Below are 25,966 nucleotides of genomic sequence, written 5' to 3' on the forward strand. Positions count from 1 at the left end.
ATGAAGAGGAATGATGAAAAGGAAAGGAATCCCTTGATGAAAAGGAAAGGAATCCCAAAGATGCTGCAGTACATTCCTTTGGGTATCTACCTCCACCAATAACTTGTCAGTTATTCTGTTCCTTTATAACAATTCAAGTAAGTCTCAGTTAATTCCAACAGCCTTTTCAAAGGGTCTACTCCTTTCCAATTTGCCGACAGATTTATTCAGTGAACAGAACAGGAATGTGTAGACATTTGGAGCAGGGCTTATTCAAAGAGCAGCCTACTTTCATTAAACTGATCAGGTAAAGAAGAAACCACACATTGTGTATATCAGGGATTTATTGGACCAGATCAAATAGAGAACGTGGCAGACACAGTTCTACTCTATTTACTGAGTGCCCTCTTGTGAGCCTTTCAATTGGACAAGCAGATCTGAACTAAAAAAAAATCCAGTTGACCACTAGATTGCGGCAGCAACAAGTTAAAGAGCGTACAGTATCTCTTTGCTGCAACCTAGCAGTCACCTGGACTGTTACAATCTAGACCAACTTTAAACACAAATCCCACTGTCTCTTTGAATCCACCTTCAGGATTCTCAAACTGGATGATTTAAGAAATTATGTAATTCCTATCACATTTAAAAATATAGAAATGCCTAACAAAGGCAATACCCCTTATTAAGTATGGGCTAGGCCTCTAATCTGATTTGGCTGATGCCAAATCAGCCTCAATCCTTTTATATTTAGGATAGTTCCCTTTTCTATTGTTTTTTAGCCAAGTCAGGGTGCAGGGTGCAGTCTAAATTGAAACGCTGTGGTTGGTATTCCTCCAAGGTTTTTCCCCCTTTAGTTTGTTTTCCTCATGTACCTCAAAATGTAATCAACCCGACTGAGATGATTACTACCCTTGCTCCGGCCTCTCCGCACCCCTTGGGCAAGGGGGCAGTTTTGATAGGATCAGAAATACTGGGGCCGCAGTCATGTCACCATTCATAATAAGTCCTTCTGGTCACCCCACAAAAATAAGATGTTCCCGTCCCGAGCTGTTCTTTCCCCCGGCTATTTCCTTGCTTTCGGCCAGAGAAAGGGCAAACGCAAACAATTCTTTCCATAAAGTCGGTTTTTAGAAACACACCTACACACACACACACACACATACACACACAACAGGAAGGAACACTGGGAGGGGATCCCTCGCGCTCTCTCCGCAGCAGAGCAGCCCGCCCGAAAGTTTACACGCTGCTGTAGCCAATGGCGGGCTGCGGCGCCCAGCCAGGCCTGTGGTTTTTCCTTTTTGCCCCCGCCTTTACCAGTGAACTCATGAGTGAAATATGACATTCCGCCCGTAAAGAAAAGAGGGCGAGGAGGAAGGAGCGAGAGAGAGAGGGAGGGGGAAAATTTAAACCTGCAGGCGACGAACTCTGGGCTTGAACCCTTCCAGGTTTCAGAATCGAGGGGATCAGGAAGGGCAGGAGGGGCTGCGCGGAGCCTTTCTCAGGTTTTCGGCTGCCGCAGAGAAGTCTTTGAGGGCCGTCGGTGCTGGGGCCGACCGTGCTCCCGCCCACAAATAGACACCCACAAGAGGGAGCTGGTCGCAGCCGCCCACCTTCCTAGCCTCGCCGCGATGGGGGAGGACGGGGTGCAAGCGGAGAAGAGTAGCGCGTACGTGTCCCCCAGCCCCGATGGGCCTCTGGATCCCAGCAGCCCCAGCCCGGTGCCCTCGGGCAGCCGCAGCCCCAGCCTGCTGCCGCCAGCGCCGGGCGAGGCCATTCGGGACAGCTCGCAAGTGAACGCCATCACGGTGCTGACTCTCCTGGACAAGCTGGTGAACATGCTGGACTCGGTGCAGGAGAAGCAGCAGAAGATGGAGCAGCGGCAGATCGAGCTGGAGGGCTCGGTGAAGGGCATCCAGAGCGACCTGAGCAAGCTGTGCAAGAACCACACATCCACCAGCAACACGGTGGCCAAGCTGCTGGAGAAGTCGCGCAAGGTCAGCGCCAACACGCGCGAGGTGCGCGACCGCATGGACCGCCAGTGCGCCCAGGTGAAGCGCTTGGAGCACAACCACGCGCAGCTGCTGCGCCGCAACCACTTCAAGGTGCTCATCTTCCAGGTCAGTATGCGCGAGGGGAGGAAGGCTGCGGATCTGGGAGTGGTGGGTCGGATGCGGCCCAAAGAGCGATCTTCCTCCCGTTGAGCCTTTGCAATGGTAGAGCTGTGGGGATTAAACGCGGGGCAAGGTGGGGGACGGTGGGCCATGCTCTTCTCCTTAGAGGAAAAGTGGACTGTAGACAGAAGTAATCAGGGCAACTCTCACACTTTCCTCTCTTCGTATATTAATTCCTACGTATTTCTTTTGTATTACTCTCATTTTCTACTTGCCCCCACGTTTACATGCGCAACATGCACAAAAAAATCTAATAAATTGGTGCTACTGGAAGTCTTGCTGAAACTTGTCCCTAAACTGAAAAAAGTGTGAACCATCATAAATCTGGGCTCCCAAATTCCACCAAGTAAAGAGCTGCATTTATAGGCTCTGGAAAAAAATGATCAGTTACTGCTGGGGCTGCAACCCCACCCAGCCTAGCTGTTGGCACACATTTCCGGCTGGATTCTCCCTCCAAAATGATTCCTTTCTCCAGATCCAGCAGCACTGACCACAACAGCAACAATTGCCTGGTGTGTTTATGCCAAATTATGTCTGTCTGGACTCACTGGAGTTTAGTACCAAGTTACTTTGCTGGGGATTGATATTTGGCCATCATCTTCTCAGTTGCATAAGTAAATGAATCACCACCCTGGCATTCACTTCATATTTTTCCTGCATGGCAATGCAGATCTGTACAGTATGTTTTTTCTTCATATGGGATAGCACAAAGTAAAGGAGATTTACTTCCTAAAAGTATCAGCACTGTCCCACCTTCCAGAGAAGCAAAATTGGCAGTCAAATCCAAGCTTTGAAGCTGTGCTAGGCTGCATTACATACTTTCTTACATAGAAAGAAAGGCCCAATTAAAAAGGTCAGCAGTGTTTTCTTCCCCATCATGTAGGATTTATCTCCTAAATGGATTGAGTTTGAATTTCACCCTTCCTTGTTTTACAGTTGACATTAACCTATATATTTGGGGCTTAGAGCACGCAAAAAATGGTCCTTAGAAAAGATATGCTCAACTTCTTTGATGTCCTGAACAAATTATTCTAGCCTCTTTCTGTTCTTCTGAACTGTTATTTTAAAAATGTTTTACAATAGAAGTATTTCTATGCATTTTCCTTCCTTCTACAACTTCTGTATCTGTTGATCAAACCCATGGTCTCCATCATATACAGTAGATCTGAAGTATGATAGCTTGGACATGTGTCTGCAGTTTAAATGTTGCTAAATATGTTAGAAGATGGTCGGCAACACTGTAAGATTTGATTAATGGATCAGTAAATGAATGCACTAGAGGTATTCCCCTCCTGAAAGTTTTCCTTCTGTTTGTGCCACCTTTCTTGTTATATTGTGATGGTGGTCATGGTGATTTTTTTACCGAATATTTAATTCCTTGCATGTTTACTTGGAAATATCTGCTAAGGAGAATGGGTCTTATTTTCCTCCTTTGGCCATTGGAAACCTAGTTTCATGGGGAAAAGAAAATTGCTGCTGTTTAGGGTTATCTGGTGAACAAATCAGGACTGAGGAACTGGTGGCCTTTCAGGTACACCTGAGCTACAATGCCCAGCATCCCTCAAGATTGGCCATAAGGTATTGATTGGGGTTGCATATAGTGGCCAAAAGAAGGCAGGTAAGGGAGGAAGGATGCAGGGGTTGTGATAATGGTGGTGAAAGCAAGGGAGGCAGAGAAGAGTTTTTAAGAAGCTCAGGGACTTCATCGAAAATTTTGGGCCGCAGGCTGTGCCTCTTTGATCTAACTTTGTGAACAGAAGTTAAGCCTTTCCTCCCACTCCTTTTGCCTCCTCTGTTACTCATCCTTGGGCAAGAGCATCCTTAAACAAAAAGTCAAATTGATTGTCTTGTGATTAAGGAACACCTACATTGTGTTTACATTAAAACCCTCTGGGCAGAATGATATTGAAATCTGTGTATATTTACATAACTCTCTCTCCTCCATTCCATGTATAGAAGCCAACTGAAGGAGCAATTGCATGTTTCAGTCCTATTGAAGTAACAGGATGGCACTTGAGGGCAGCCAACAGGGGTTGTGGCTCAGGCCTCACGATACCCATGCTCCTCTGTTGCCAGGCACCAACCTATCTGCCTGACTCTTGATCACTACTTATTTCAATTCACTTTGTGATGCAGCAGCCCTACCACCATATGTGCTGCATAAACAAAGCAATGCTTTTGCACCTGTATATACTGGAGTGCAAACTTTAGGAGAGCCGCTTCTTTCCCTGGCAAGGGCTCTCCCTCCCAGTGGCATTGCCTCTGGCATGTCAGAAGAAAGCAAGCTAGCCAGGCAGACAACAAGCAAGCCTTATACGAGGCACAGTTGGATGGATGGGACTGGCCAGGTGAGATCTCAGACAGAACAGCTGAACAAGGCCAGTGTCATCCCAGCATCCAGCATCTGAATTGTAGGGTGGTGCATGCTTTGAAAATGATTCAAAGGAGTACTTCACAGAAGGATGAGCAGAGCACAGCACCACTCCACTATTCATTCAAGCAACCCCATATTCTTCTGGATTCTGCAGGAGCCTGGAAAAAATGCAGCTGCTTTTGTGTCCTTCAAGTACCTGCAACTTTTTTCAGACCCACATGGAAGCCTGAAAAATGTGGGGCTGCTTGAATGAATGGTGCTGGGTTCATGCTTTTGCAAGGTGCAGAGCATTTCTTCTCAATCCCTTCAGAAGTGAGCACAGGCCTGATAAGCATCCGTATGCCAGCTCCAGCCCCCAGCCCTATTTTGGAATAGGATAGAATATTCAGTGTATTTCATTTCTTCCATGCTGGAAATTGGAAATCAGTCAAATGGTTGATTATGGATTTTCAAGGCAAGAAACTTTTTTATTGTTTGGAAAATAGCCAAATGCTTGAAACAAAGCAATTAATTAACTGAAGTCATTAAAATGGGAAGAAAAGCCAGTTTTACAGCTGTTCTTTTGTGTAATCTCTCCAGAAAAAGCAGGGATGGTAATTTCCAAATCTAGTTATATGGTGTTTATAAGCAGCTTTGCTCCAGCTCATGCATTGGGCACTGGATCTCATTTCACAATCCAAGAAGGAGGGTGAGTCACACTTCTTTTTTTTCTGATCACCCAGCACCAACACCCCAGGCAGGTTGCCAGAAAGATTGCAATGGGTGTCTTGCTCTCAGTGCATTGGAGAGGCATGCTTAGGATTCTTGGCATTCTAGCAGTGAGAAGTACCAGAGGGAAGCTGCAATCATACCTGGAATGTGTTGACCTGAAGTCAGTGGGACTTACCTCCAAACAAGAATGCGTGCTGACTGGAGGATTCTGGGAGTTAAAGCTGCCAAGGCTGAGAAACACTGCTCTAGAATTACCGCACTGCTTGTTTAAGAAGCAGAATAAACCATGCAGGTCATTTTCATGGATGAAGAGCAACCTTGTCTAAAAGCATAATGTAAACCACCGCCTATTCACTGGGTACCCCAGTGAATTGTAAACTTGAAAAGCTGCACAGTTTGCACATAATGTTTATGAAGTAGTCAAGGTTAGCAGTCCTTCGGAGAAAATATTTGTGGGCGTCTTTGCGTCAGAAGAGTTGTCCCAACTTTTTAAATAGAACTTTATCCAATTTGCTACCCTCCAACAGTTTGGTGTTGGAACCACAGCTCCCAGAATTTCTAACCTACAATTCTTCATTGGCCAGGAACATGGGGAGTTGTATTTTCAATGCATCTGGAGGACATCAGGTGGAGAACTCGAAAGAGAGGGCAGCAATCCTTTAATCTCTCTACTTTGGACCAGTTGCTTCATTATAATCTATCCCCAAAATAATCTGTTTCTGTCTGTGTGGTGATCTCCTCCAGCATCTCAAACTACTGAATTATTGCTGAAGAAACTACACTGTAGTGGAATATATTAGATGCCCATTTTACAAAATCACTAAACAATGTCTTGAGTTCCCATTTCTTGTCTGTGCATTATTTGTTCATTTGAAGTATTTTTATCCCACCCTAAAAAGATAAAGAGAAGGAATAAAGGGGGGGAAAGCAAGCACAGGCATGAGCTTGTAAAGCTAAATAATAATCATTTTAATAACTAGCTGGATAGGAATAACTCAGGCGTAGGGACAAGAGCTGAATGAGATGGTCTGTCACAGAATAGATAGAAAGATTCTGTTTTTTATCTGCTGCAGCCTAATGGAATGTGTTAAACTTTCAAACTTTTCCATGTATGTTTTTATCACTGTGTACGTTACATAGCCTAGCCAACCCTAGCTGATTTGAAAAAAAGCTAAGCAGGAGGATCATGAAGAAAATGTGTGTGGTCGCTAAGAGTCAACACTGACTTGATGGCATATAATCAAGCAAGCAAGCAAGCAAGCAGGATCAAGATAGTTAGTACTTGGATGGGGGATCAACCCTCAAGACAGTAAAAAACCACTTCTATAGTATTGCCAAGAACATTTCATGGACATGTCCCTGGAATCACCAGGAGTCAAACTTGATTCAAAAAATATTTTATTACATTGCTAATCTTCCATAGTAATTTTTGAAGTCACCTGCAATACCTGTGTTGTTCTTATGTTTATATAGTGCTTTAAAATTGCTATAATACTTTACATTTATTTTCTCCAACAATACCATCTTGCTCATGTTTCCCAGCAACCAGAATTGAGAGGCTGACTGCCCCTTGAAATTGGAGGTTCCATACAGGAGTTATGAATACCATGCCCATGCTCTGTGACTTTTTCTAATCCCTTTTGTAATCACCCAAGTTTATGACCACCCTCGCCTCTTGTAGAAGCATGGTTTATTTACATGCTGTGAAAGGATGTACTTTATTTTGTTTTTCACACTGAGTTCCACTGAATGACCCCAGGTACTAATGCTACCAAAGAGGGAGAAAGGTATCCATGTCTACTTTTTCCACACCAGGTATAATTTTATGGACTTCTGCCTGATCTCCCTTACTCCCTGATTCCCCCCCACCCAAAGGTAGAAAATCCAGTCATTGTAACCTGTCCTCATACAGGTAGTCCTCACTTAACAACAGTATTTGGGACCAGAATTTCCATCACTAAGAGATACGGTCATAAAGTACAGTGTCACGTGACCATGCCGCTTAACAACAGCAGTTCCATCAGTCCCTGGTTAACATCATTAAGCAACTCACCATGGATCGTTAAGCGAGAACCTCACATGATTGCAAATTCTGACTTCCTGCTGGCTTCCCCATTGATTTTGCTTGTGGGAAGCCAGCAGGGAAGGTCTCAAATCACAATCATATGACTGCAGGGTGCTGCAACAGCCAGAACTTTGAGGACTGGTCATAAGTAGCACTCGTTCAGTACCATTGGAAGTTCAAATGGTCACTGAATGAGTGGCCGTTAACCAAGGACCATCGGTAAGAGAGTTGCTCCAGCCCCCTATTTGGTTTGGTTGCCCTTTTGTGTGATCTCTTGGCCACATATCAGGAAATGGGCACATCAGGAAATTGGGGAAGGGGTGTATTGGAAAACAACTTCATTGCCCACAGTTACCTAATAAGTTTCTGAAAGAGTCTAGACTTGAATCTTTGTTTTCTGCATTCACTTTTCTCTGAAAAAGAACATTGTTACCATCTAGATGGAAAAAGTAAAAATGTGAGGACAGCGGTGATGAGTCAGCAAGGGAATGAATGAACAGTTAATCAACTTTCACCTCCATCATATATCAGAATTTTGCCCAGCTTCTATAATGTAAAACTCCACCCCATTCCAGACGTGCAACTCCTGATCAGTCCAAATGTATCAACCGCATGGGCACTGAAAGACATGTTTGTACTATAAACACCCTTCCTCTACCCAGTGGATGTTGTTCATTTTCTACATCAGTGCTCACACACAAGAGCCATTCAGCACAGCTTATGCTAGAATATAATGACATGGACACACATTTTCTAGCTCAGAACTGTGTCAGAATCAGTATTTGTTTGCCCACATGACATTTTCTTTTAGGATGCATAGCTTTTAGAGAAAGTGCCTGTACCACGTTGCTTCATTGAACAGATTATAACTTCATCAGATAAACAACATTTTGTTTTATCTGCCCCAGTGGGCAAAAAAAAAAAGGAATATGCTAGGGGATTCCTTTGGGCTATTTTAAGTTCACTTAATTCTGGAGTGGAATTTTGTGCATGGAGAATATCTTGCTTTAGTTCTTAAAAAGATCCTGCCTTTTTCTCTTAAAAGCTTTCAGGAAGCATGTACCGTTCAGTATGTCACCATGACTCGAGATCAGGGTTTCTCAACCAGGGTTCCGCGGCACCCTTGGGTTCCATGACAGGTCACTAGGGGTTCCCTGGGAGATCACGATTTATTTTTAAAATTATTTCAAATTCAGGCAACTTCACATTAAAGAGGTAAGTTTCATTCTTTATTTTTAGTTTAAGAACACTGTTAATGCATATATACAGGCCTACCCATGAAATGAATATAATAATTTTGTAATTTGTGGCCTATATTTGAGCCTGAATGTGCAGGGGTTCCCCAAGGCCTGAAAAATATTTCAAGGGCTCCTCCAGGGTCAGAAGGTTGAGAAAGGCTGCTCTGGAAGATAGGGGAGGCTGAGAGATACTGTCTTTGAAAAGTAGCTGGGTCTTTTCCTGCCATCACACAGCTACCTTCTGCTGCAGCACAATCCGTAAGGAGCTTAAGGCTTTGCGGAAGGTGCTACAGGTGTGCCCAGGTATGGCCCAAAGCACCTTTTCTCCTTCAGATCCAAACTGCTGCCCAGCCTTAATGTCTCGGCATATTACACAAGTGAGTGGCAGGCAAACACCTTTCATGCGGTTTGTATGAAGCACTGTCCATCTGGTGTCTCTTTAAAACATTTACAATCTGTTTTCCAAACACGCATTCCAAAGGAGAGGCGCAGCACTTCTGTTGGCTTTGATCTACAGCAGGTATGCAGCTTTAGTGCGGACCTTTTGGTGTGACTGAGGGCCACCTCAGTTTCTGAAAGTATTCCAGGGGTCGCACTGAAAAAGAGGGACAGCCACTTTAAAAACAGTTTGCAAAGAGGATGGGAATTAAAAAGCAAACTCTTAATAATTAATTTTATTATTACAAAATAGTTAACAATTATTTATAAATAAGTATAATAATATAATTAACTAGTTATTATTTGTTTATTTGTTTATTAAAGCAATTTGTGTGGTGGCCCATCTCACAAATGTGACTCTGGGCAGCTTGATCGATTACGTGCCATCAAGTCATTGTCAAGTCTTAGCGACCAACCCCACATTAAAGACAATACAAAATATAATAATCGCAGAGGCATAAAAATTGGTATTAGTTAATAACGAATAAAAGAGTTAGTCCATAATTAACTCTACTACTGCAGTAGTAATTATTAGTAGTTAATACTTTAATAAGTAGTTAATAATTGTTAATACTGATCCCTGTCTCCACATCTCACGACTGAGTCCAGGTTTAAAATAAATTAAGAAAATTACAATCAAATTAAAATTCCCACCTCTACATATTCTTCTCTATACATACCGATGCTCATGGACACACCTGAGTCTCCTAGAAAAAGGAAGCAGCAGACAGAGCTGTTGCCATGGTGATATCTTGATGATTGGCAAGCGAAGCTGGAAGGATGTAGGAGGCTGAACCTGACCCACTGTAGGCTATTGGACCACAAATTACATAGATACGCTGTAGAGTAAGGGTGGCCATCTGCAGTCCTAGAGTAGGACTAGAGGTAGAGGAAACCTCTAATTCTTTGCTGCCATCTAGTGGCTGTTTGGATTTTTGCAGGTACCTAAATTGAACTATGTACAGCCTGCAGACAAATTTCATGTGTCCCTTAACCTAATTACAAAAGTCCTATATAGGCATTAAGTTGAGGACTTGGACAACTTTGATCTATCCCTGGAGACATGGATCTGGGGTTGGAGAAAGAGGGGGAAAAAATGGAGATGGCAAAAAGAGAAAAACAGCAGTCCTGCCTACTGTCAGACTGCAAACAGCTCAGAAAAAAGGGTTTGTCCATCTCTACTCTAAAATAAATTAGTGGTCTTGTGCCCAGGCACTCTAGTTTTTTTAGAAGTCTTTTGAGAAACTCAGCTCTGTTAAAAGATTTACTTATAAAACCCAACTTGCTTTTTTTTTTTTTAACAAGATCAGCAGTGTGCATACCATCCCCTTTTTTAGCAGTACTGTAGTCTGGATTATGCAAAATCTAAATTTGAATCGAGCATATGAGACATTCCACTTAGCTCTGAAAAGGCTACAGCTTTAATGGGGAGGGGATTTGGCAAGTTTCATGCAGATATGATGTGCGTGTAGCTTGAATTTGTTTTCCCGTTTAACATCTCATGCACCATTAGATGATAATTCTTTAAATATATCAAGTGGGCCTCTGTGGAAAATGTTATTTTCTGACATGCTAATCTCCTGTTCATTCCCTTTGGGAGGAAGAGACTCCGCCTTGCTTTTCATTGTTCTTCTTACCCTGTTTTCTCATATAAAACCAGAGAAAGAAAATAATCTATCCTTTACTTTTTCATTTTTCAGGGCTTTTCCTAAGGATAGACTAAAAGTTTTCAGCTATTCTATATAAACTTTTAAAAAAAGGATAGGAAAATCCAGCCAGAATGTTCATAATTTCGTACTGCTTTGTTTTAAAACTAGATAATAGAGATCTATTTCACTGGGAGAATGAAGTAGATGAGAAACAAGGAAAATGCTTTGAATCAAAATTTCTGCTGCTGTTATTTGATTTTGCTTCAGGGTATGGCCTAATCACCTTGATTTTTTTGTGTGTTGATGCGAATTTGGCTGTACTTTAGGTCTAATCATATATCTGGGATGAAAGGGGCAAAATAAAACTCTCCATATCATTTGGCCAGATCAGAGAGGGCTGTTGGCTGGTTGCATAATGTGCCCTGATTGTATGGAAGCTCATCACTTGGGAAATAGCCTGCCTTATGAGATAAGAAATATAGAATCACACCCCAGCTATTGCAGTCACTTTTGGGCAACCCTTGAGTCTTAGTCTGAAGTCCCAAACAGGCTTTCTGGAAGGTGTAATGGTTCCCTCATGGTGGATGGAGATGCAAGAGAGAAGATCCTGCTTCTGCTCCTTTCTTCTAAGCCTCTTACTTCTGGAAGAAAGGATATCTGTCCTTTGCCATTGTATTTTGTGAGATTTGGGGTCAAGAAAGAACGTATACCCAAGTAGCGGTACATGTGGCTAAGTACCTTTTTGAAACTTTAGCTAGGCTTCAACCCTTTTGAGTACAGCTTTCCCACACCAGAATTGTTCTGGCATTTGAGCCTGCACATGAGTGAGCTGGCATAAAGTAGATAAGCTTTTCCTGGGCATCTTACGATACATGTCAAAATTATGGGAGTGGTTGAGCTACATAGTTCCCAGAGGCTGCAGTTTTCTCTCCCTACTCTGTCCAAGGAACAGCCCTGCCACACCCAAGTAAAGATGATAAACATTATTGTGATGTTCCAGGCTCCCCCCCCAATCTCCTCCTCCTTGTCTAAAGGCCTTCCCAGACCAAAACCCTTGCAGTGATTTCTGTTACGTAAATCTAATTTTTAAAAAAACTATTAAATTTTTTAGACCATCATCTGATTTAAAGAAAAATCTAAGGGGAAGTGGAGGATGAGTAGAAATGCTAAAAGCAAATACATCTAATAGGGTGCAGTTTCATCTAGGAGTCTTTTGAAATATCTGAAAAATAACTGGCACTTTTTCTCCTCTCTAAACAGTTCTAAACTCTGCTGGCGAGGACAAAGAACCTGTGTCTGCTTAGTGTGCGGTTTCAGTTTAGCTCTTGATTTTCAAAAAAAGCCCATTAAATGCGAGACTGTGTGTTCCTCCAAGGCCCTTGTTTAGCAACAAATGGATGTGGAAATAAATATGCATACATTTCATGCTTGTAAGGAGCCACTCCTCTAGTTATTTCATGTAGGTAGAATTTACTGCTGGTGGTCAGTGAAATGTTGAGATTATGAGATACACAAAGGAGTGAATTAAGGCTTGTCATTTCTCACTCTTTTGGTGCACGCATCTGGCAGTTAAGAGAATGCTCACCTGCCTTTTCCTGGCTATGCAAGCTTCTATCATCTTTCCCCACTCACCTGTAAGGAGAATCATAGGGTTATTCTCCCTTTGTGAGGCATAGATACATGATAACATGTGTAATAGAATGAGTGATAAAATGGTCACCATATTTTTGAAACAGCAAGTGCTGTTCCTGAGTCCATGTAACAAAATTCAATTGTGGGGTATCAATGGAGGCTCTTAGTGAAATCAGCCCATTGACAAATATTTGAACATTTTTTGATAGGACAAGGAAATATGTGTGTCTTCCTCCTGTTGACTGCACCCATGTTGTGTTTTTGGCATTGTTACCTAAATAGTTTGCCATTGCTTTCTCCCCAGAAGTTTTCGTTATCTGATCAATATTTGCAGCGCTGGGATTCCCACGTAGTCGGCTATCCAAGTTTTGGACAGAGCCAATCCTGCTTAGCTTCAGAGATCAGCCAAGATTGCTAGGTGCTACCACTGTCCTTTTCTTTTTGGACTAATGTGACTTATTCTGAGAGATGCTCAGAGCAACACAGTAAAGGTAGCTGTAGTGACTCTTTTCATACAGGATGCAGAAGGCTGTCACAATCACTTCGTTCTCAGCTCTTCTGAGTGGGTTATTAAGCATAAGCTGAGAAAGGAGGACCCATCCCAGTGCTTCAGTCTAAGCCTTCAGAATGAGGTATGGGGATAGTCAACCCCTTGTGGCAGGTGGGAGGTGGTCGGGGTGGGACATTGTCCTAACCTGCTATTAGGCTCCCTGCCTGGGCTAGCTCAAGCTGGGCTGAAGCTTCCCAAACACTCATCACAGCGTGGCTACTAAACAGTCCTTATTATCTACAAGACTGGAGCCACTTCATACAGTTGACTGCCCTCTGACAGAAGGAAACCATCCCCCCCCCCGCTTTTCGTTCCGTCTTCGGTTTAAGCTTGGCTACTTTCCCATCGTGTAGTGGACACCCTGCTTTGCAGTTCTCAGGCTTTGTGCTAGAGAGCAGTTGACTGTCACCGTTTTCAGGGGAAACTCTAGTTTCGAGGGTTGCTCTGGCTGTTGCTTTCCTTCCCGCTCTCCTGACCAAATAGGCTGACTTGCTGTGTCTAGTGGTGGGATTGGTTGGCTCTACACCTTTGTCTATATGGATGGAAATGTTGTCAACGTACTGAAGGCAAACCCTTTGTTATGCTGAGAAGCTTTATACCATGAAAATGACCTATTTTTCATGCATTGGCCAATTATCTTAAACACCTAGATCTCAGTCGCAGCTACCCTGCAAGCGCACTGAAAAAAGAGTTTTGCAGTTAACTTGCTTGCACAGATAGATATGTGTGGGCATGTGCATACATACACATGCTTCAAAATCATCCAGTCATCAGTAAAATACATGTCATCATAGTGATCTGTTCCATCTACTGCCCAGGTGCTTCGTGATATTCCCTACTTTGCCTTCTTATGGCTCTTGACTTGAATTGCCTTCAAACAGAGAAGCACCCTCTGTGTAATTGGACATCCAGGCCATTGTCTAAACTAGAAAGAGAGAGTAAGGATTTCAGAATAATGAAGAGAGGGTGGAAAGTCACATTGTAGGGGTTTGTTGAATTGCATCGAAGCCCATAATCCTCCCTGTGCCCCGCAATAGGGCAGGATACTTAACAGTAAATACTTGAGTCCTGCATTGGGATATGGAGCTCAGTACATCTAAAAGGCATTTGTGCTGTTGAAGCACCTTTAGGAAATAGTGCCTGTTTTAAATACATAAAACCTCAAAGGCCTTTCATTTTTCTTTTGTTTTGATTTGCTGGATTGTTTCTGCTTATCCTCTTTTTCTTTCTTCTGTGGCTGCAGGAGTTGTTAGAAATGCAAGCAGCTGAGAATTGACTGTTTGCAAAGCCTTTTTAAGCTTTGGCATTCTTCCTACTTTGAGAGAACCACATGAGTGGCATGATTTTTTCCTTCTGGGGTTCAGAAGAACTGTTATTCTGCCTGTGATATATCACTCAGCGGATGAACAAAGTTATGAGGCCACCCACAATAGGCAAGTATTGTTGGGTTGTTGAAAAAGTGCAGTTTTAATAGCATGTGGGGGAACAGAAGATTCCCAGTAAGTTAGAGATAGGGATCTAACAATAATCAGGACTGTTCCAAATGTGGCAGTTTTTAAATGTTTGATCTTGGAATGAAACAAGTAAGAAGGGAAGAAAGTAACAGAAATTCAATTGTTTCACTGCATTTGGTGCTGGAATTAGAATGAAACAAGGTTGGATAAAACACCTGCATGCTCAAAAAATCAAGGCAAAGTGAGTTAGGAAGGTAAAGATGCAGAAAATTATAATGGACTCTGAAAGAAATTGATAACACAGCCTACAAGACCATTAGATCTTCTCTCACAGTGCACCAATTCTCGCATATTATTACAGACCTGCAGCTGCAGAACTTTTGACACGTTGGGTTTCTTCGTCTGGGAGGTGACAAGAAAGAATAGCTTACAAATGCTTTTTGAGCAAAGATGCATTATGGGCAGGAACCATTAGAACCATTAAACCCCCTTTTTTTTCCTTCTAAAAACAGTACTAATTCAATTTTACTTCCACTACCGCATTAGAAAATGGAAGCATACTGTATTAAATCGGGAAAGGGAATATATATTTTCATCACTTTTCAGTATGTGTTGCTTCCTTCTGATTTAATCATGGCTAATAGTTTGGACTCCTGCCAACCTAGCAGTTCGAAAACATGCCAATGTGAGTAGATTAATAGGTACCGCTTTGGCGGGCAGGTAACAGCGTTCCGTGTAGTCATGCCGGCCACATGACCACGGAAGTGTCTACGGACAAATGCCAGCTTTTCGGCTTTGAAACAGAGATGAGCACCGCCCCCTAGAGTTGGACACAGCTGGACTTCATGTCAAGGGAAACCTTTATCTTTATCTAATAGTTTGGAACATTTAAAAACAAGCCTTCACTGGTAATCACCACCTACATACATGTCTGCCTTTATATATTATTTATGCAACTGCATCCTAAGTAGTCACTCATAGTTAACCGGGCTAATTGGAATAACCTTTGTTTTCAGTCTGAATAAATAGGCAATTGATATTCTTTTTTTTTTTAATCTCAAGTTTTTAAAAAAGCATCCTTACTTGACAGCAGTTTGGCTTCAGTTTGCAGAATTTGCTCCCAAGGAACATGCTTTTAGAATAAGGGCAGAACAAAAGCCAGTTTGGCCTAGTGGTTAAGGGTTAGAAACCAGGAGACTGAGAGTTCTAGTCCCACCTTAGGCCAGAAAGCCAGCTGGGTGACCTTGGGCCAGTCACTCTCCCTCAGCCCCACTCACCTCACAGGGTTGTTGTTGTGGGGAAAATAGGAGGAGGAAGGTATGTTCACCGCCTTGAGTTATTTATAAAAATAGTAGAGGTGGGATAAAAATTAAATAAATAAATAAATAATAAATACCTGGGGCTCGAGCAGAACATTCAGCGCACCATAGTGTGCTATCTCTCCAGTGCCATTTTAGATAAATGGGAAGGGTGTTTAGGGCCTTATCCTCGGTCAGTTCTGACTCTGCACCATGGTGTTGCTCTTGCAAGTGATTCTGTGGGAGTTGGATGAAATGCCAGCAGAAGACTCGTATCATGGAGCTGAATGAACCTCAAGTCTGTCATCTCCTATTGGCCTGCTCATATCAGATATCTGCTGTGCCAGGTGGAGTTAGCCTGACACTGATGACAGTCGTAACAGTTCGTGGCAGAATCCATGATTGGTACTAGATCCATACAAACACATTACTTTTCTAGGAATTCAGAGGTACAAAGTATGTTGCACCATTCCAATGGTTCATAAGGCAGGATGCCTCGATCCTAGAATTCAAAAACCACCTCAGGTCTTTCTGGGCAAAACACAATTGCAAAATGTAGGAGAGAGATAAATCAGAGTCGATTTTCTAAGATGGATGAAATTACTGGCAGAATCCTTTAGGAATCAGGAAGATCCTAGATTCCCTTCCCTGAAACAAAGCTCTCTCCCAGTCTCAAACAGAGAAAAAGGCAGTCTTTTTGCACTTTCATGATTTAAATAAGGAAATAAAGTGAAGGAGAAAATCCTATGATTTCCTGTTTCTAAACATAAAACAAATGAGTGTCTGAGATTGCTCAGAACCCATTTCACGAGAAGACCAGGCGTTCACTGCTGGAGAGCTGACAGGGAAAATTAAAAGTCTGCTTTTAGCACTTCTTTCTGAGTTGCATAGCTAACTTACAGAATTCGCTGCCACAAGATACAGTTAATGGTGTTTTAAAATGGGGTTGAACGTTTTGTGGAAGACATTTCCATTAACAGCTGTTCACAATGACTGCCAATAGCTATGCACAGAGCCCTTGGACTTCTGAAATATTAAACAAGAGGTGCAAACTAAAGGTATACAGTATTTGGATCCAAAGTGGGGAAGGTGGTTTGGATCCAGGGTCAACATGATTGCTCTACTTCACTGTGACACCTCAAAGAAGTGCCACGCAGTCCCAGGAAAATATGTGTGTGAGTTCAGGGCATTACAGAGGCATCAACAGGGTGCAGCCCCTTGTTACCTCCTCCTGAGCTTACACGTATTTTCCTGAGTTTGCAGTGTGGGCTCCAGATCTACAACTCCCAATAAAAATAGTAAAAATAACAAGCAGTTCAATACATTCCAGGAAGATCTGGAGTTTCTCTGAAGAAAATTTTCCCTGCATGGTTCCTTTCAGATGTCATGGACCCAAAGCCCCATCATCCTCAGCCAGAGCTGTTATTCAGCTCCTCAAGAAGGCTTCTCTTAGTTCCTCAGTGATGTCAAGAGGCATTCTTCACACATGGGCCAACTAGACATACCCTCAACTCGCCTGGGGTGACAGCAAAGAGCACAGGTTGGGCTATAGTAATGGAGTGGGCTTCCTAAAACAATGCCCTAGGAAGGAACAATGTCAAACTTCCTCACAATCCACCAGGACTTTATTGCTGCGGGAGGGGCAGGCGTTCCTCAGGAAAGGTGCTTATATAGCTCAGAATTCTGTGAGTATAAATATAAACAAACAAACATAGTGCCAGGGCTATCTGACTGGCTGTGTTCCGGTTGCTCTAAAGCCGCTGTTTCTTCTATTGACTCTTGCTTCTAAAGGCAGAACTAAACATTCTGTTCCCCAGGAAGTTGCTTAAAGAACAAGCAGATGATGGGAAAAGCAGCGCCCTAGAGCAATAGGAGATGTTTCTTTATTTGGGATCAGCGGCGCTTCCTCCGACCTCATGAAAGAAGCTCCAGAACTTTTACAGTGTATTGCTTATATTTGAAATTCCAACCTGGCATTTTCACTGGCTTTATCTGAAAAAGCCCAACTGCTTAACCGAGCACAAGACACAATAGATTCAAGAGGCTCGCCCCCAAGGCAGCTGAGGCAGTGACCTTTCCTCCTAGAAACCGTTTTTGGCAAAGGCCCAGCACTATCTATTGCAAGCAAGCGAATGCAACATTATAGCTGCTGGATTTTGCAATTAGTTTCTCCTTGGGAACAGAATAAAACAATTGCAACGTTTTGGTCGGCATACCTATCTTGTTCTAGGTCAAAAGATACTCTCCCTCCCTCTTCTTTCCTAACAATGCAAAGGGGAGTTTTATCTGGTGAGCATTATCTGGTTGGAAATGAGCAGAGAAGCCAAGACAGTGACAGAAGCATACAGAATTAAGTAGATAATGCAACAATCCCGGGGCGGAGGGAGCACTGCAGGTAATAACTTCAAAAACAGCCCTAAGATTGCTGTAGAATTCTAGGTTCCAAAGCTGTGCAAGCCTGCTAATGGTTCATTGGTGGCTCCTACCACATGCCCTGTGAAACTAGGTTTTTATAAGGGCAGACAAGCAAGAAGGAAACTTCAATTGTTCCTCTGTAGCCTGTTTATTTTGTGGAGATTCCTTCTAGCGTATTTTTCTTTCCCAGCATTTCCTTTCCTGGCCTGCAGAAATTATCCGTTGCTTTCCATGCCACACTAGTGAAGTATTACTACTATTTCTGATACCATTTGCTGAATAACTGTATTTCCTTTTCACATTTGTCATCTCTTTCCACCTATAGCTTCACTTAGCCTTGAAGTAGCAGGCTTTTCTCCAAATCAGTGTCATGGTGTTAATATATCTGGCCCTTGGTAAAAGCCAGCTCTCTCATTTGAACCTCCCTTGTGGCAGGTAGAGGAATTTCCAGGCTGAATACTTTTTATTTTATTATTTTATTGAAAAATGTGCCCATAGAAAAGGAGCCAATCAACAAGGCTGCTAAGCTAAAACCATTCTCGCCATTAGGAGTTGTGGTCATCATCAGCCTTGAGATTGCCCTGCTTGAATTCTTAACTGGAAGAGGAGAGCCGTTGTATGCCTTCTATTTCCTACAGTATATTCTATTTTATCACAACTCCTCCCAAACTTACCAAGTTTCAGGATGGCTTCCTCCCGTTTTGATTTTGTGCCATCTTTCATTTTCAACATTTTATGAGTTTTATCTGTACTGCAGAACTGGTTTAATAATTATTTTGTTGCTTCGTGTGGCTTTGCTTCTGGGATACTCAGTTTAAAGCAAAATAGATGATATTAAGCTGTTTTGTCGACAGCTTTATTTGATTAGTCTTTTTCCCCATAAACATTCATTCCCAAAGCCAAGGATACTGTGATAGAAATATTGAGGCTTTGGAATGATTACTTATCTCTTACTCAAATTGCTAGTTTGAAAAAATGTCCCCATAAACTCAATCCTTTATATAAAAGGACACTATCAAAATACTGAAGAAATGCTAGGATGCTGATTAATGAAAGCTTGCATTTTAACTATCCTCCACCGATGTTCAGTGATTGCACTTGACTTAAGATATTTGTATATATATATTTTTCTGTTCTGGATTGTTCCACATGCCCCTCCCATATTCATATCTTGGCACTTGAGTATCCAGTGTCCCTTCCAATAGATGTCAGGAATATTCTAGGTACTTCATGTCCTATTCTCAAGGTTCCATTACTGCTAAAGCTTAAAAGTGATTCCATTGTTTTCTGCCGCAAAAAGTTTTTAACAGTGGTTTGGTAGCTTATATTTTTCAAGGAGCTGATAGCAACAGAGTGTGTTAATCACCTTTTTTCCATCTTGAAACTACAAAGAGAAAAAGCAAGGAACAAAGAACAAGTTAATGTGCCCAGTTTTATTGTATCAAGTGTGGTAAAAGTTAGAAGAGAATGTGTTTCAAGGTCAAATTTCATGTAGTGTACTGTTGATCTTCCTTCCTCTTTAAATTATTGGAGACAGAGTCTTTAAGTTCTAATAGCAAATAAGTAAAATTTGTTTATGGCCATTGAGTAGCCACATATAGAATTGCAAAATACAGCAAAGCAACGTCAATATTAAAAGTAAAACAAAAATAATAATAATGCAACAAATGAGTGGGAAAAGAAAAGTAGCATTGGCCTACCCTAGGGAGCTACACATATTCAAAAATGTTGTTGGTATTCAGCATTCTGTTTGGTTGTTGTTCAACGAGTAAGGCTATATGGATGATGGATGGATATGTAGAGGACTGTACATTCCAGCTGTGAATGGACCTTACTATTCTGGGGGGAGGGGCAATTTCAGTCCTTGACCGCTGCCACCCATCAACACCAGACTACAACCTTCTATCTAGCCCATGCTAGATAGAAGGTTGTAGTCCAAAATATCTAAGGACCCAGGATTGGAAAATACTGAGATAGATAATACTGGTCTGTGATAGGTCAATGTTCTGTCTTTTAAAAGGCAGATGCACAAGTTCTTATAATTAGTTCCAAGGTCAGAGCTCTGTTCTGGAACCTGTTTTGAACAATGCAGGCATATGAAGGGAAAACAGTTAACCTGAAAAAATGCATAAGGAAATTCCCTTGCCACAAGTCCACATACCTTGAATTGAAGGTGACAATTGATCTCCTAGGAGGTCAAAAAGTGCACTTACTCTAGCCAGGCCAGAGTTCTGACACTCAGTTTGGCAAGTCAGTGCTATATCTGTTGAAGAAACAAAAATCGAGAGCAGTTTGTACCATTCTGGATTATTTTTTCTGGGAGTAATGTATATAGAAGAGTAATCCTGAATCCATGTCAGAAGAGTACTTCGAATCCAGCATTGGGAGAATAAATTAAGGCCAGGGGAGACAAAGTCCCTAAGTGTTTAACTCATGTCCACCAACCACCTCTGTTCACTTCATATCCTGAGGTAAGCAAGGAATCCTGCGTAACCATGTTTAACATTTATACCAGCATATTGTTAATTGAAGTTAAACTGAACAGGAGAGGATTTCTGCTCCAGAAGAGAAGGGATGATAGGGAAATTGGAAGTGATCCTGCATCCTGTTCTTAATGACGTTAAGATATTGGCACAATTACAGCTGCACTAGTCTCTAATAACAATGTTGACTAAAATGTATTTTATTATAATAGTAGATGACAGCTCATAAACTCATTACTTTTTACACGGTATAAAAGAACAATTCCATAGGAAGTAAGAGATTGTTACTGGTTGAATCTATTGTGGCAACAAAAACAACAAAAACAACTTCCTTTACCTCATTATCCCAAAGAAAAAGTATTGATGTTATTCAGGGCTGTGCCTTGTTTATCAAGTCTATGTCATGTGAAGCTTGAATAAACACATATCAACTCTTTACAGGAAGAAAATGAAATCCCTGCCAGCGTATTTGTGAAAGAGCCTGTTCCCAGTATTACCGATGGGAAGGAAGAGCCTGTTGACGAGAACAAAACCTTGGAAGAAACCCTGCACACGGTGGAGTTGTCCTCAGAGGACGAAGTGCCCCACGATGACATAGCAGATGACAGTATGGATGAGAAAATAGAGGAGTCCAGAGCTGAGAAGATTAAGAGATCAAGCCTGAAGAAGGTTGACAGCCTGAAGAAAGCATTTTCCCGTCAAAATATTGAAAAGAAGATGAACAAGTTCAGCACCAAGATTGTCTCACCTGAGCGGAGAGAGAAAATCAAGAAATCTTTCACCCCTAACCATCAGAAATCCTCCTCATCAAAAAGCTCATCTTTCAAGGTCTCTCCCCTGACGTTCAATGTGAAGAAAGTCCGTGATGGAGACGCATCCATAGAAATAGAAGACAAGCCAGTGGAAGCGACTGGCAGTGAGCACGCAGCCAGTGATGAGACCACCTTCCCTTCAGATCCAGTCTCTTCTGTTTCTCCAGCTGAAGAAGGAAAAGCCTTTGCTGACTCCTTGGAAAAGGAGTCGGGAAGTGAGGGAGATGTGGTGATCAACAACAACATTGAGCTTGCAATTGTTGAAGAAGATGAGGACTATAGGGCTTCATTAGAAATCAGAGAGGAACTTTATGAGGAAAGAAACAAGCCAACCAGTGGGGAAATGGAATATTCTGAAGAATCCAATCAAGCGGCTGTCCTCCACGTAGACCAAACAGCATAAATTGCCTCTGTCCTTTCTACCTATGATGTTTTTAATTACATCAGGCACCAGAATATGTCTGCTATACTATAAATACAGGGCTCTAGTAGTAAGTCACAGTGGAGTTGTTGGTTTTAAGAGATAGATTTCCTTACAAAACTATTTTCACTCAATTAGAGTTGACTCCCATAGAGAAAAGTAGGGCCTGATCTCCAGGTAATGTAAAGGCAGATCTACTGGCATTTTATGAGCAGCTCTAACCTCTTTCTATCACCTCTTCAATGCTCTTCCTACTTTCTTACATTTCTTTACCTAGGATGTGTTTAAAAGAAGTGTTCAAGAACATTAGGCCATTTGACAAAAGGCATACCTACCCATTTCATATTCATTTAACGTTTACCTAAAAGACTCTTTTAAATCGTAGTTAAGAACACGAACAGTGCCCTGCTGGATCAGACTCCTGGCCCTTCCTTTTTTTTTTTTTTTTTTGAAGCCAGCCAAGCTGGTAGCCAGCACCACATCTCATGGTGTTCCAAAATTTAATTACAGATTGTGTAAAAAACAAAAAAGTCTTTTCTCAGTCCTGATTCTCCCAGGATAATTAATTTCATCGGTATCCCCTGGTTTTAGTATTTTGGGAAAGGGAAAGTAGCTTTTCTTGTCCACTTTATCCACACCGCCCATAATTTTGTAGTTAAGGAGTTATTGAGGATTTGCAAAGTTCCATGACCCTCATCGTCACCACAATTTAGAAACATCAGTCTCAGAGTTCTCAGTGGAGAAGCCATGGCTATTAAACCCTTTTGAATCAATGGTGCAATATGATCTTATTTTTTCAAACCCAGGTCCCATGTTTTCTTCAAGCTAGACTGTGAGCCTGCATTGAAAAGACAGTTCCCTGCATTCGGCTTTTTGCTCATTATCCTTGAGAAACAGCCTCTTTTGGAGGGAACTGTGGACACCTTTGCTGTGTCCTCTTTGCCTGTTAACTCTTCTCCTACTAACTGTTTTTTAAGCTACAACCCAAGTTCTAAGCTAGGCTGTTTCCCATCTATGTCGTATTATTAAGCCAGTTCAACCTATGCTCCTAACCTATGGAACCCTTAAGGTTTGTAATTTTTATTCTTGACTTGCTGTGACTATCCCAGAGTGATGTATGGGTGAACTTCACGTGACAAGAGCAGATACTGAAAATGCTAGAGTGAATTACTGAAAAGTAGAGCTTTTGCCAATATACTTACACAAATTCTTATCATTTGCAGATGCACCAGAAAAAAATACTTTTAGCACACAAAATTGATTTGAGAAACAGGATTACTGTGAGGAGGCTGCATCTCAACAAAAATACAAGAATGGGATTTTTGCGTCCTTACAGCTGTTCAGTCACTCGGCTAATTAATAACTGTTGATACAGAACAATTAGGCAGTTGAGTGTTCTGCCTAATAGTGTCAGTATGAACATACTTGGTTTTATTGACCTTGAGAATACTCCTTTATCCACCTCAGTTCTTGGCAGGATGAGGTTTAGATTTGTTTTGTCCTTTCGAATAAAAAGAAATCAAGTACTTCTGGAACTGCGGTGCAGTCTTATAGCACATTTGTACTGAAGTCAATCCCACTGAGTCTCTTGGGACCTACTCTCAGATGAGTACATGTAGGGTTGCAGCTGTAGTGTATTAATGAAGTAGAAGTAGTAATCAAAGGTAATATATGTTAAGAGCTATTTTAGATGAAGATTTTTTCCATGTGTACCTTCCCATAATGGAAAATGATGTCTTGGCATAGTTTTCCATAGTCGGTGGAGTGATAAGATGCATGCCTAGACATCAAACTATGAGATCAGTAGAATTCGTATCTTGTCTTAGTGGCTGAATTGAAGATAATGTGGTGTAGTTAGGGAGTATCTGTGCACTGCAGAAACTGATGGTCTGCGAGTCTCATCAGACCCAGCCGGAATGGTCAGTAATCAGGGTTGGTGGGAGAACATCTTCATGTTCTCCCTAACTGATGTAAGTAAAGTATGTTGAGGAACACATAAAGGCAAATAAGACCTCTTTCTTCCATATCTAAATTCCATCATAATGTTCAAAATGAGGAGAGGATACTATCCTTTTCTGTTGAGAAAGTCACATATCCTATTTTGTTCATGTGCCAAGACTGGCATGCCTCCTGAAGCAAAGTTGCAAACAGCATTCCTCCTCCCACACATATACCACATGCCCCAGGTCAGGATGCACCATATCCAAAGTCAGCAAAGGTATTCTGACGTATAGGCAAAAGATTCCCTCAAGTAGATCTCCACATCCTTGGCAAATTACTTCCCTTTTGTGATAGCCCAGATTTGCTTTCTGAGGCAGCCATGCTGTCTGCTGAAAGACCAGGCTGTTCCTGTGGGGCACCTTGTTGCCTCAGAACTATTATGGAAGGCAACATCGGTGATGGGTGGGGTAGCTGATCAAGCAGACTTAAAATGGAATGTCTATATAGCTGCTCTAGGATAGCTTGCTTTCTTCTATTTCACGTAGGCTTAAGTTGATAATTAATGTATATAGACATATATGTTTTATGTTAGGTTTATTTTAAGAGAGAATACATTTAAAAAAATAAAGAAAAGTATTATTTGCTTAATAAAAACAACTATGTTTAAATGGCCAAAGGGAGCAATAGGGATATATATTGTAATCTAAGTAGTTCATAGAAATAGATTATCACACAGAGTGGTATATGCACCAAACTACTGTATTTAAGAATGTAGGGTGACAGATGGCTTGGCATATTGCAAGATGATCAAATGAAAGTTCAAAGTATATATAACAAAACAGGAGCGAGGCTAGGATAGTAAGATACAGACAGTACTTAAGTAACCCAAATGTGTTGTCCAGGGAAGACATATTTTCATTCTGTGCCTGCCCAACATTACAGAGGAGACTGTTTTGAAAAGTATATCCATGGATTATTTGTGAGCATATATTACAAAAGAAGGGCACAGTTTACCATCAGCAATACAGACCTTAGCTTCCTTGTTTGCTATGGGCATTTAAGTGTGTATAGCCAAACTGACCAGTGCCCAAATGTGGAATATATAGATAACTCTTGATTAAAGAGTTTTAATTGATTAAAACTTGTTGTTTTAATCAATTATTGTAAACCGCCCAGAGTCCCCCAATGGGAGGAGATGGGTGGGGACAAATTAAATAAATAAATAAATAAAAATAAACTCTTTACACACCTAGAAAATGTCCAACAGTATGAAATAATCCTACTGAATGTTGACAGTGCCCATCAGATTATAAACCAGTGAATTTTAATAGTGTCTCTCTTTTTTTTTTTTAACATTTACCAGCTGCACATCACCTGGTCATTTCTGTGTGGTTTGAATGTTCCCTGTAATGTGTAGGATTTGTGCTTGGACAGAAATACGAGAACAGTTTTGAAAGTGGAGCAAATTACTCCATTTTCAGCTAGTGATGTTGGACAATTTGATGCTTGATTTTTGTTTGAGGATTTTAAGAATATTGACTTGAGTGATAAAGGGCAATGAATATGATTCACAATGAATTTCTTCTGTGTAAGACAAATACCAATTCTGCTTGTGGGCAGTTCTGTTTCATTTCAGGAGGGTTTTGTACGTGAAAATTTCCCGCTGGACAGGATGGGGACATTGCTTCAATCATCTTTGGCATCCTGTAGTACGTAGTAGACTTCACAGTGATATAGCAGCTGGATTTTCTGCATACGTAAGGCATTGTGACCAAACTATTCAGAAATGAAAGTGCATTCCTATAGCTTATATTCATTCTATTTGAATTCTTCATTCCTCTTAATCAGAGATATAATCCAGCAATATATCTAAGTGCCTGACAATCATTTATATATATATAAAAGGGGAATATATATATATATATATACCCCTTTTAATATTGATACACTTAACTTTTGCATAAATTGCACTAGAACTTTGTGGTTTTTTCCCCCCAACTATATTTAAAGCTGCAAATAAAAAAAAAGTTTTTTAAAGAAAATATATCTATGTCCGTGAGCTATTTCAGGTGGAATATCTTACGCAATCATTTAATGTGTCTGTGGATGTTGATCAGAGTTGATTTCCAAGAAGGATTTTTTGGACAGTTAAACTTTTTTTTAAATAAATACAATATTATGAGAGAGTTGCAATCAGTAGAAATAACTGCAATATAATCACACATTTGCCTTCATTTGATTTAACATCAGTGCCTGTTACTAACTACAGATGTGATCAGCTAAATAAAAAGCAAATTGAGTTACATTGTGTTTGTCTGGAGAAAATTATTGTAAA

At 41.3% G+C, this 25,966-nt stretch overlaps 1 protein-coding gene across 1 annotated transcript; it reads left to right on the forward strand.

Annotated features, from left to right (window-relative positions):
- CAVIN2 (caveolae associated protein 2) lies at positions 1–25,936 on the forward strand. Its single transcript, XM_063304904.1, has 3 exons — positions 1–82; positions 1,309–2,096; positions 20,899–25,936. The coding sequence occupies exons 1-3, from the start codon at positions 1–3 to the stop codon at positions 21,670–21,672; spliced, it is 1,644 nt and encodes a 547-aa protein (XP_063160974.1). The 3' UTR covers positions 21,673–25,936.
- The last annotated feature ends 30 nt before the right edge of the window (positions 25,937–25,966 follow it).

Source organism: Candoia aspera, chromosome 1, assembly GCF_035149785.1.
Source record: "Candoia aspera isolate rCanAsp1 chromosome 1, rCanAsp1.hap2, whole genome shotgun sequence".
Lineage (NCBI taxonomy): Eukaryota > Metazoa > Chordata > Lepidosauria > Squamata > Boidae > Candoia > Candoia aspera.